General features: G+C 43.6%; 1 protein-coding gene across 1 annotated transcript; it reads left to right on the forward strand.

Annotated features, from left to right (window-relative positions):
- The first annotated feature begins 2,854 nt into the window (after nucleotides 1-2,854).
- Nucleotides 2,855-10,961, forward strand: LOC104506541 (cell surface glycoprotein CD200 receptor 2-like). Its single transcript, XM_010147519.1, has 5 exons — nucleotides 2,855-2,921; nucleotides 3,721-4,029; nucleotides 5,409-5,657; nucleotides 7,640-7,791; nucleotides 10,851-10,961. The coding sequence occupies exons 1-5, from the start codon at nucleotides 2,855-2,857 to the stop codon at nucleotides 10,959-10,961; spliced, it is 888 nt and encodes a 295-aa protein (XP_010145821.1).
- Nucleotides 10,962-12,217: the final 1,256 nt, after the last annotated feature.

The following is a 12,217-nucleotide window of genomic DNA, read 5'->3' on the forward strand; positions in this document are numbered from 1 at the left end:
GTGGCTGGAGGGCTCTTCTCCAGGCTGACAACCGGGTAACTCTCCTCTGGCCCCAGCATTCACTGGGATGAATCCGAGCGTGAGCGATGCCGTTCCCCAGCTGGAAGGCTGAGGCTAATGGAAGAGTGACGCACATGCTGCACGGTCTTGTGCCAGCCACCCTCGTCAAGGCTGAGTAAATATTTTAATTTATTTTAATGTAGTTATTGAGGCATTTTAATTCCATCAAAGGAAATAACACAGGAAAATCTACAAATATTCATTTGCTACTTTTAAATGAATTTGATTCAGCTGTGCTTGGTTTCTCCTTTTTGGGTTTTACTCGGAGACTTTCTTCTCGCTTACAGGCACAAGTATTCAGGGATTGTGAACCTTAAAAATCGCAGTCTAAAGTCTGCGTTTCACACATGAATATTTAAACAGAGTAATATACTCTGTTCGTTCTGTAAGGCCCTGTTTTTAATCATTAATGCCTGTTCTTTCGAGCAAATAAACCCCATATATATGAGACTTGTGTGCATTTAAAAAAAAAAAAAAAGATAGTTCTCTGGGACAAGTTCCAATATGACAATATTCTGTTTATGAATATTTATAGACCCATCAAAATTAGTGAATACTGAATTTGCTGATAAACATTGTGGAAGGCTTTTTTACTTTTCTTTTGAAAGAGACGGAAAAAATTATTTGCAAATTGGGTCAAATTCAGTATATAATTCTGGTCAAAAAGCATCTTCTTTATTTTTGGTTAAAAGAAAATGTTCAAACTTTCAAACTTCTCGATGGAAAGCAACTGTGGCATGCGTAATTTATTCAAATTGGAAAAAACCAAAACCAAACCCCAAACCTTTTGTCATATTGAATAACATGACACAAGACGAAGTATTTCATTAGGGGCAAAGGTTTTAAGGGAACGAAAATTAAACTTGGGAGTTTTTTAATGCAAGAGTGATGCTGCCTGTTGCATGCTGGTAGCAGAATACTGGTCAGTGTGGTCACACTGGCGTTATTTTCGGGTTACTACGAAAGCTTTTCATCCAGATGTGTCGGTGTTTTGTTAGAGCTGTGCAGAAAGCCGTCGTCCGAACATGCGTACGTACTGCCCTGCGCTGAAGAAAGCACTCCTGCCTCTCGCACTGGGCTCGCCAGTTTGTTCTTTCTGTGCCACAAAGTGGTTGTTCTATGCACCACGTGTCCTCGCTTGGTGTGTTTGACATTTAGAATGACTTTTTTTATGCTGCGCAGTTGAAGCCTGTTACTTCTGCAGCAGTTGGTACCAGGTGAAGATTCAGGTTTCTGTGTGCACAGCGAACCCTGGCTGACTCTTCTCCTCTCAGCAAACACAGAGAAGCATCCTTGCATTTAAATATGGGCGTGAACACTAAGTAGCCCGGAAGGAAAGTCCTGTTGCAACACACATGATGTTTCTGCATCAGCCACTGCACGAAGAGATTTGCTTGTCTGGTGCATATTGGGTTTTGACTGGGGAGTGAAAACAACCTATCAGTATTTCCCATGGGATGGAAACACAATTTTCCAGTCATCTCTCGCTGTGGGTGTCTGACTCAGAAAGTAAAAGATTAAAGAGATACGAGTGACGGCGTAAAGGAGAGAAGGGCAAAAGGCCTGCCGAGAAGGCAGTTTGAGGGAATGCAGAGGTGAGTGATGGAAAACGAGACAGCTTTATGGGCCGGCTACAGGGAGCCTCAAGACAAAAGTGCGGCCGCTGATTTCTGCAGTAATGTCACAAAACTGCAGTCGGGGTATGGCTGCTGCAGTGTCGTGGAAACAGGCGGATGCTGTGACACAGCCAGCGCATGCACCTGCTGCAGTAGGGTGCTCGTCCTTGGGACCTGAGCAGAAGAGGTTGGGAGCTGGCCTGTGGGAACACAGATGGGTCTTGTTCAGGGCAGTGCAAGTTTGCCATGCCACATTTGGATTATTTAGGTATGATAAGTGACCGTAGGAAAGTATCGGTGATGTTCTTAGCCAAATCCGTGTTCAAGCAACAGCTGAATGGGATTCCATCAAAATTCTCCACTGAGAACCATATATATTTTGATTGGAAAGCTTTTGGATAGCATGGAGTTCTGTTTTTTTTTATGTGAATCAGAAAAGAGTGGGTTGGGATGACAGCACTGTCTCAATCTTACTAATAAACCGCTGCCCTTTTGCCAAAAGAGACCTAGAAATGTATAAGACATGGTTTGTCAAAAAGTTATATATAGCTGTAGAATAGGGTAGGTGACTGGACACCTCTAGTTCACTGTGTCTGTGAAAGCAGGGGAAAAACTCAGATGTTTTTATCTCTCGCCTTTTTTGATCTACTACAGAAGTGGAGTTACCCTTCAAGAAATTAAAAGCACGCAGGGGTTAGGAATCATTTCTTTGTCAAACAGCTGATCAAGTCTAGATCCTGAATTTTCCCATATGTGCTATTTCCTTGATTTTTCAGAAGGGGTTGTAACGCGTACACGTTTGCTATTGCGAAACCCGTTTTCATTTCTGCAGGTGCGCCTGTGAAGCAGGAGTAGGATGTCTGTAGCTGTCTTCGTGCTAGATAGCTGGGCATGAAGAGTGAGCAGGTAGAGATACCTGTAAAATGGTATCTGAGATCCTGAATTTTTAAAACTGCCTTGTGTAAGCAGTGGTGGTATTTTTATTTTCAAACCCCTTTTTGCTTTGCTTTCTTCAGTACGAGAATGATACTTGACATGGGGTCCTGTTTAGGGCTCCTCTTTTCAAAGGAAACAGGTTTTACTCTCTGTTCACTTTGAAGGCATTTGCACAACAGTTTGTGACTACGTGCCGTTTTCTTTGCCTTCGCTTTCTGCAGGGCTGATTCCTTCTGCTAACGATGGCTCAGACACCGGCAGTTCCGGCTGCGCTCCTTTTCTTCCTGATCAGTCTGGTTGAAGGGCACGGTAAGTGAGAAAGATCCCAAAGTACATGCAGCACTCTCTGGGACACTGTGTTTGCAGCTCGCTGGTACACTGAAACTTTGCGGCTCACCAGGGGCAATTTTGCTTATTTCTTAATGTGAATGCAAAGAGTGATGTCACCTCAGCTGGCAAAATAACCGTGGGCCTTGCCGGGTGCCACAGGATGATCTATCTGATAGGAATCCAATGCAGATCACCTGAAGGCTGTTCCGCTGGGACAGTATCAGGACAGTTATGATTTCTGGTGGAAAATATATGGAATAATATGCCCCTTACTAAATATGCCTCGTGAACTACTGCACCAAGTGATCTTGGGTTTTAACCTTATTACAGCTGCGTGTTCTACTGCTGTCCCCGGTCTTACTCGCACTTTGACCACAGTGCCTAATTCAATAACGATATTTTTTTAAAAAAAGTAGTAGTTTCCTTTCCCTTAAGGGCGATTCTTGCCCTTCTCGTCAGTTTTTCAAAGCCCGTATTGAAGTGATACAAAACTGTTTTCTAAAAAGATGGAGGGCATCGCTCACCGGCTCGTATCACATACCTGCACAGTGTCCACAGGGCAAATGCACCATTGCCGCTGCGTTTCCAGACTTCAAAGAGTGACAGCAGGAAGTGGGACCTGGAAATCGAGTACTACTAATATGTGTCTGCACAGAGCAACGTGTCCCCAAGGCTGCCCGTACGCAAAAATTTTTAAGTGTGGTGAAGCCAAGTGTTTCTTATGCTTCAACGATGGCTTTAGCATCACTTTAAATGTCTTTTTTTTCTTCTTATGTAGCTTACAATGTGGTGAGCGTGGAGACTGGACAGGAGGCTGTGTTGAGGTGCCCTTACGCCTCCAAGATTTCTTTGCTAATGGTGACTTGGAAGATGAAATGCAGCACTTGCTGCTTGTTTGCCTATAGGAGTGATCTCAATGAGACAAGCAGGTTAAACTGCAGTGAGAGGACGACGTGGAAATATTCACCTGACACTGACCCTGCTCTTCGAATTCACCCTGTGAACCTTGGTGATGAGGGGAATTACACCTGTGAAGTCACCAGCAGTGAAGGGAATTTTCTTTTTTCCTCTTCTCTGACTGTGATAGGTAAGATGGCACACCTTGTTTGGGTGTTGTTTTTTTTTTTTCTATGTGTGTGTGTAGATAAAAATTATTTGATTTGGTGGTAAAAGACCAGATTAATTTTGGATGCATACTGAAATTGAAAATGAAGAGGTAAGCTGATTTACTCTGGCTGTTCAGAGAGGGGAAAAAGACATGAGGATTTACACAATAGGACCTCACTGTTCTACAGAAAAATAATCTGGGGGCTTTGTGGTGTGTTTGTTTGGGTTTTTTTGTTTAAACTTCTTCTGACTCACAGACAGAGAGGTTTTTAAAATGCACAAATCCAGTAGCCTGCATAGTTTCTGAGACAGTTCTTGGGACACACCATGGGGTTTGAATGTTGTGTGAATGTTGACACAACCAGGAGTATACACTCTTGGTTAAGTTAGTGCAAAGAGAAGGTATCAAATAAATATTGCTGCTAAAAGCTGAGCAAAAGGATGCTGAACCAAAATTCACAATGAGGTCGATGTGTGTTTTGTATGGGTAAGAGCTGAATAGGAGGGAAGCAAAAGCTTCAGGACACTATCTGGAAATACTTTACTCTTCCAGAAATACTGAAAGCTGTCTATAACACTACATCACTAAAATAAAAATGGAATTAGTCCATTTTCAACACAGGCAGGAACAAAATATTAGAAAACATGATCAACACGTCAGCCATCTCTAGGTTTCTATAAATCTAAAACAAAAACATAGGAGAAGATTTTGTTGTTTGGCCATATTAATTAAGCATTCTGAATAGAATTAAAATTATGGGAAATTAATTTTGGAACTCTATAATTGCTGTTATTAATTTTTGTCACTTGATACTTTGTTCTTCCCTCCGGAGTCTCGCCTTTCTGATAATGGTTTAGGTATTGTCTGAGCCTTTGACTGTTTTGTCAAATGCAGAATATGAGCTGTTGGACTTTAGGCAGAACAGTTTGGTCTGATTCCTATCTTATTTCCCTACTACCAAATTCTTGATCCCACTTACCCAATCGCCTGAGCATTTTAGCTGGAGATTCAGCAAGCTGTTTTCTTTACTGTGTGCACTACCATACTTCGCAATCTTCATTTAATCCCCCTCTCTGTCATTCCATCTTCTCCTGTTACTACTGTAGTCACCTTTTGGAAAACATGAGGAAGCAGTACTTGTAGATGCAGTTAGCTAGTTTTGGAGACATGCACCTTGGACTTTGATGTATTTTTTTCCCTAAGGTTGTTGGTGCTAATATTCCAAATTATTTTAAAATCTCTTGGTCATGCAAACTAAAAAAAAAAAATACAAACCTACCTATTTTTCACTTTCTCAGTTGGTGATTTTATACTGAACTATACATGATAGTTACAGACTTTTTTTGGTTCTTCTGTAGTCCCTCCTACAGTGACTCTGACCAGTGACAAGAGCAGGGTGGCTGTCTGTCAAGCAGCTGCTGGAAAGCCAGCTGCTGCTATCTCCTGGATCCCTGCAAGTAATCACAGCACCGAGGAAGAAGTCCATCACCCCAGCGGAACAGTGACCAGAGTGAGCTACATAGGCTGGGTCAACAGCACGCTTCGCAGTGTCACCTGCCTGGTTACCCACCCAGCTGCAAACCAGACTCTGTCCCTAGACCTGCCATGTAATTAACACTGTTCTCTAATTGCTCTTCGTCGTGCTCTTGGGCTGCTTTGGGCTGTTCTTTCCAGCTGTTCCCACTGAATGCCAGGGCTCTGCCGATTGTTGGATGGGGTGATAGGCCAAAGTTCTAATGCGTGTTGATAGAGAAACTAAGAATTTTGTATTAGTTGAAACCAAACGTTTTGTGGGATTGTATGGGGAAGGTTTCGGTGTTTGCTTCTTTCTATCTATTCCTGTTCTGTTTTACAAGAGTTCCTCATTCTGCTTGTGGTGGGTTGACCTTGGCTGTATGTGGCTGGGTGTCCACCAAAGCTCCCTCTCCTCAACAAGATGGGGGGATAAAAATATGACAAGAAGGTCATGGGTTAAGATATGGACAGGGGGATTACTTCAAAATTACTCTCATGGGCAAAACAGACTTGACTTGGGAAATTAATTTATTGTCATTCAAATCAGAGTAGGATAGTCTGAATTAAGAATGAATATAAAACACCTTCCCCACAACCCTCCCTTCTTCCCAGGCTCAGCTTCATGCATGACTTAGTATAGAATCTTTTAGGTTGGAAAAGACCTTTAAGGTCATCAAGTCCAACCATTAACCCAGCACTGCCAAGTCCACCACTAAACCATGTCCCTGAGCACCGCACCTACACGTCTCTTAAATACCTCCAGGGATGGTGACTCAACTGCTTCCCTGGGCAGCCTGTTCCAGTGCCTGACAGCCCTTTTGGTGAAGCAATTTTTCCTAATGTCCAATCTAAACCTCCCTTAGAGCAACTTGAGGCTGTTTGTTCTTGCCCTGTCACTTGAGAAAAGAGACTGACACTCACCTCTCTGCACCCTCCTTTCAGGTAGTTTGAGAGTGATAAGGTCTCCCCTGAGCCTCCTCTTCTCCAGGCTGAACACCCCCAGTTCCCTCAGCTGCTCCTCACAGCACTTGTGGTCCAGACCCTTCCCCAGCTCCGTTGCCCTTCTCTGGACACGCTCCAGAGCCTCAGTGTATTTCTTGTAGTGAGGGACCCACAACTGGACACAGGATTCAAGGTGCAGCCTCACCAGTGCTGAGCCCAGGAGGACAATCCCTGCCCTGGTCCTGCTGGCCACATTCTTTCTGATGCAGGCCAGGATGCCACTGACCTTCTTGGCCACCTGGGCACACTGCTGGCTCATGTTCAGCCGGCTGTTGACCACAGTGGCGGGTACACCTTGGAGCCAGCTGGTGTTGGCTCTGTCAGACATGAGGGAAGTTTCTGGCATCTTCTTGCAGAGGAAGATGCAGTCCCCTTGCTACCAAAACCTTGCCACACAAACCCAATGCACTGCTTCAGTAACCTTTTTAATCACGGGTGACACAAAAGTTGCTTTCCACAGCCACCATGATATAGCTCCCTAATTTCTGATGCAAAATTTTGGACTCCTGGAGTTGAATTTTGTCCAGCTTCCCATAGTGATGATGGCCTGGAGAAAAATCCCTTGGAGAATGTCTTTCTCTGACTTTCAGATGATCTAGCCCAGGGTCAAAGGTAGTAAAGGGTAAAATTCAGCTTCTCGTCTGGCTGCACAAGACCTGTTCGAAGCCTATGCCTGTAGGATTTGTAAGAACAGCTAAATAAGTGCTCATATCACCAAAATACCTCAGTAGAGTCATGAAGGACAGAATTCAGCATAGGCCAGTCACTAAGAACAGCATTTTGCAGGGATGGCTGGTCAGTTCTGCTGCTGTGCTAATACCGTTTGCAGAAAGGGAGAAGGTGCAGGCATATGAGTTGAAAATGGAAGCGTGTACAAATGAAAGACTGGGTGTGTGAGGCAGCGTCTTGTTGGTGGTTGGCATCCAGACACCTCATCTGTGCCTCCTAGTTCATTTGAGCTGTGGGTGTAGAGGATTAGCTTTCTTCTGTGGTTAAAGTAGGTAGCAACATCACGTAGTCAGCAGATACCGATGTCCAGCTCTGCAACTAGTGTTATTTTCTCGTCTCTCAGGCCCCTCCTCCAGGCTTCCCTATTTCCTGATAGGAGGATGTGCAAGTGTTGTTGCTGTCAGTGGTGTGACTTTATGCTTGATTTTCAAGTGCAGAGGTAAGTCATTTGATGAGCCTGAAATGTATTGCAATTCCTTTTCCGACTATGTGCAGGTACAAGGACATGGACTTTATTGCTGAGAGTCAGGTGGGAGGCAAGGACTGGGGAAAATGTCCATATATGATCCATTGTCCTTTTGGAAAAGCCCTAATAAAATAAGCAGTGGAGCTTTAAAACAAGTCTGAAGTTTTGTAAGACCCATAGTTACTCTGATATTAATGCATTATATATGTGTGACAGTCATCCAGAATGAAAAGGATTGCTTCTGAGAGTAGGATAGGTTTTGAGTTTTTAGAATTACTTTGATTGTTCTGCATTTACTGACATAAAATTCTGTACGCAAGAATGACAGTTCACAAACTAGTCTAATGACTAAAATACAAACAACTCCTCTGTTTCCATCAGCAGTCATAACGTTTTCCTTGAGCAAGTGTAAGAATAGGCCAAGTGTACATATTCCTGCCCGGTACACGCGTGGTTTCTCAGACTGTGTAGGTTTCGTTAGCGCTGGGGCAGGCTCATACTGAATAATTTGATACTGGCAGAGAATCAGAGTGCCTGATTTACTCCCCTCCATTGCTTTAGTGTTACTACTACTGGTTTGCTACTCTTGGAGTCCAGTAAAATGGCTATGATGGGGTAAGAGTGGAGTTGAAGCCCAAGTGGGGGCTTAAAATGGGGGAAATAGAGAATAGCAGGCTAAGGCAAGAGTGTTTTCAGGAGGGCAGGTGATGAAGCACTGGGAGAAGGCAATGTAGAGGTGGGGGAACTTGTAGAGAATCATAGTGTCTGATTTACTGTCCTCCCATTGCCTTTGCTCTGCTGTAGCTTTACTGCTTGCCTGGGTTTCTTCTTTGTGCTCAGTGTCTTTCAGATTATTCACCCCGTTTGGCATATTACACTGCAGATGTATGTCATGAACCAGGTCTGAACGCATGGAGGAGAGAAGGGAGACCTTATAGCACCTTCCAGTACCTGAAGGGGCTACAAGGAAGCTGGGGGCGACTTTTTACAAGGGCCTGTAGTGACAGGACAAGGGGTAACGGGTTTAAATTGAAAGTGGGGAGGTTTAGATTGGATATCAGGAAGAAATTCTTCCCAGAGAGGTTGGGGAGGCACTGGAACAGGGTGCCCAGAGAAGCTGTGGATGCCCCATCCCTGGAAGTGTTCCAGGCCAGGCTGGCTGAGGCTTTGAGCAACCTGGTCTAGTGGAAGGTGTCCCGACCCATGGCAGGGGAGTTGGAACTGGATGGTCTTTAAGGTCCCTTCCAACCCAAACCATTCTGTGATTCTATGAATGGGGTGAAAGAGGGTTGGCGAGAGGGGACAAAGGTGAGCACTAGAAGAGCAGAGAAGGCAGGGTGAGGAAAAGAAAGACAAGGAGAAGAGAACAGAGGGCCGTGGTCATCAGTGGTGGCCGCACTGAACAGCTCTTGCTGCACTTTGGTGGGAGCTTGTCCCCATCACTGTGTTATGATTCTTCAGGCAGGTGAGGAAAAGACAGATACGCTCAGACGGGTTCCCAGGCCCAGCATGCTCCTGCAGATGTGAGGAAGAGTGCACCTAACAGAGTCAATTCAGTCATGTCTCCCAGGGAGAGAAACCAAATGTTTCAGTGAAGGGAAAATCAAAACAATAGTGCATCGAAGAGCAAGACATATAAAATAGCAACTTGACCTGTGAGCGTAACGGTATTTTGAAAGCAGTCTTTGAACAGCTGAGGGCAGCTGGAGGAGAACTCCAGACATGACAGCTGTGCACCTTGCCCCATCAAACCATTTTAATTTCCTGACATCCTACTTCCAGCTTTCCAGTTATGTGAACGGGCACGTGGGTCGGCAGCACCATGTGCGGTAAGTGGGCTTTTGTTGGTGTGTGTATTCTTCACTTGAATGTAATTTCATGGCAATGTGCCTGCTCTGACAAAACTCCCATTTAACTCTCTGTGCTTGGGGGTGGGGGGAGTGAGAAACACTGTACCTGGGAGGGTGTCTTTTGTTTGGATGGTCCCCAGTATATTCAGAGTATCTGTGTAATGGTTTAAGCACCAGACTGAGAGTGGAGGAGTGCATTTCCTGCCTAGGTATACTATAAATCAAATTTACAGTGCTCGTGGTTAAGCTGAATTTTGAATCTCCCCAAAGTTCATGTTTTCGCGTTTCTGCCTCAGAGTAATTTTGCCTCTGATCTTTTGCTTAAGAATGTGTCTTGCCCTTGATGGCAGACACCTGCTTGATTAGAGATCAGACGAAAACAGACAGGCATTTTACAACGAGGGAAAAGGATGCACTTCCTTCTGCTGTATTAGAGACAAACACAGCAATGAAAATTTCATTTTTTAAGTTGCAGTTCAAATGTTCAGGAGCTAGGAAACAGCAGTGATAAACTTGCCGTCACAACTTTTACTTCCTCTCTAATTCCAGTGTGTCGTGATACATATTTAACAGCGTGATAATATGCTGCTCTTTCTTCAGGGCTTCTGCCTCATTTAATGCCTATTGAAAGAGTAATTACTTCATATTTTGTTTTCTGCTCACGGATAAATTAATGGCCATGTGCCTTGTTTGTTGCAAACTAGTCAAAGGGTGCTCTGAAGTTAGAACGATTAATTTTCTGATATGCTTTTCTGTGGCAATCAGGACAATTTGACTGATGGGAGTGGGAGTTGCCGAGATCAAAGTCAGAAGCTTCCAGTAATTTTAGGTGCCTAAATTGGATTGCCTGTGGCCTATCTGTTTGTTTGTTGGTTTTCTTTTTTTTTTCCAGAGAAGTTAACATTGTTCATTATCATCTATTTTGCACATCTATTTTGAAAATAGCAACATTTCAAAATGTGATTTCAATCATATTAAGCAAAAAAGAATTCAGAGGGTTGTCCTGTTTAGGCTTTATGAAGGAGGTTGTTGCATCTCTCTGAGTTTAGGTTTCACCATCTGTGCCCTACCCCTTTGCTCACAAAGCTTAGAGAAATAGCTTCACCGTTTCTTTGCAAAAGTAGTGTTGCCTACCAGGTTTCTTCTCGTTTTGTTTTTTGTTTGCACTCTACAGGTATGATGGTTCCACAAAATTCTGCCATGTAATACAGTGGTATGTGTTTTTCTTTATATTGCAGACTAAGGACTTCAGGTCCATGCCATCATTGGAGAGAACAGATGTGGTTGAGCCTCCTGTCTTATCAGAGTCTATCTATCAGAATTACAATCGAAGAATGACATATATATAGAAGAGAAGGCTCCGGGGAGACCTTATAGCACCTTCCAGCACCTGAAGGGGCCAACAAGGAAGCTGGGGGAGACTTTTTACAAGGGCCTGTAGTGACAGCACAAGGGGTAACAGGTTTAAATTGAAAGCGGGGAGGTTTAGATTGGATATCAGGAAGAAGTTCTTCCCAGAGAGGGTGGTGAGGCACTGGAACAGGTTGCCCAGAGAAGCTGTGGATGCCCCATCCCTGGAAGTGTTCAAGGCCAGGCTGGATGAGGCTTTGAGCAACCTGGTCTAGTGGAAGGTGTCCCTGCCCATGGCAGGGGGGTTGGAACTGAATGGTCTGTAAGTTTCCCTTCTGACCCAAACCATTCTGTGATTCTGTGATACATGAACCATTGACAGTGTAGGCACAAGCAGTCTAATACCAGCTCAGCTACTAATGATACTCTGTTACTTGAACTTGTACTTCAGCTAACAAATCTCAGACCTTGCTGCACAGCAGGCCAGCAGAACACTCAAACCACAGAAGCCTTTGTCTTTCCTGAGCTGAAGACAGTGGGGGAGAACAACCTGTTTCAGTAAATTACTTCTCTCTTTCTCTAAATATCAGTACGGTTCTTGAAACACTTGAAGCTTTCAAAGACTGAGTTGGGGAAACAGCTATCTGAATTTTGTTTGAAAACGGACTCTGTGGTATGTGCTGTCTTTCCTCCAATCAGTAGTTGACATATTTCTGTGTCAGAGTAACATACTGCTGATGAAAATGTAGCACTTTCTTTGCCATTTTAGCAAATGGTTTCTCTTTGCAATTTTGTGTTGCAAACTAGGAAGTGACACAGGGGACCCCAAAACAAAGAACATCAAAGAAACACATCCGGCAGAAATAAGAGTTGAGTTTTCTTTTTCTCGGTGGTTAGTTACAGGTGGCAGATGCTAATCTGGTATTTGTCATCTTTGTCTATTTTTTCTATTATTATTTTTTAATTTAATTAAACTTTGTTTGCATTGATGATGGAAGAAAAAAAGCCAATTTGAAATTGTTCTTGTTATGGAAATGAGAAATAGCTATGGGCCATTTTCTAAGATTTATTTTAAAGTAAATGTGCAAATATGCAAATATTTACCTATTTCTGGGGCTGTTTGGGTAAATGTTTGTTGATCAGGTTCTTGGAATCTGAGATCACAGCATGGTTTTACTGAGAACAGAAGTGTTAAGTTGTGAAAAACGCAGATGGTGTGCTTTTTTAAAACAAACAAAAAACCCCTACCAAAGTA

Source organism: Eurypyga helias, unplaced genomic scaffold (assembly GCF_000690775.1).
Source record: "Eurypyga helias isolate BGI_N326 unplaced genomic scaffold, ASM69077v1 scaffold4342, whole genome shotgun sequence".
Classification (NCBI taxonomy): Eukaryota; Metazoa; Chordata; class Aves; order Eurypygiformes; family Eurypygidae; genus Eurypyga; species Eurypyga helias.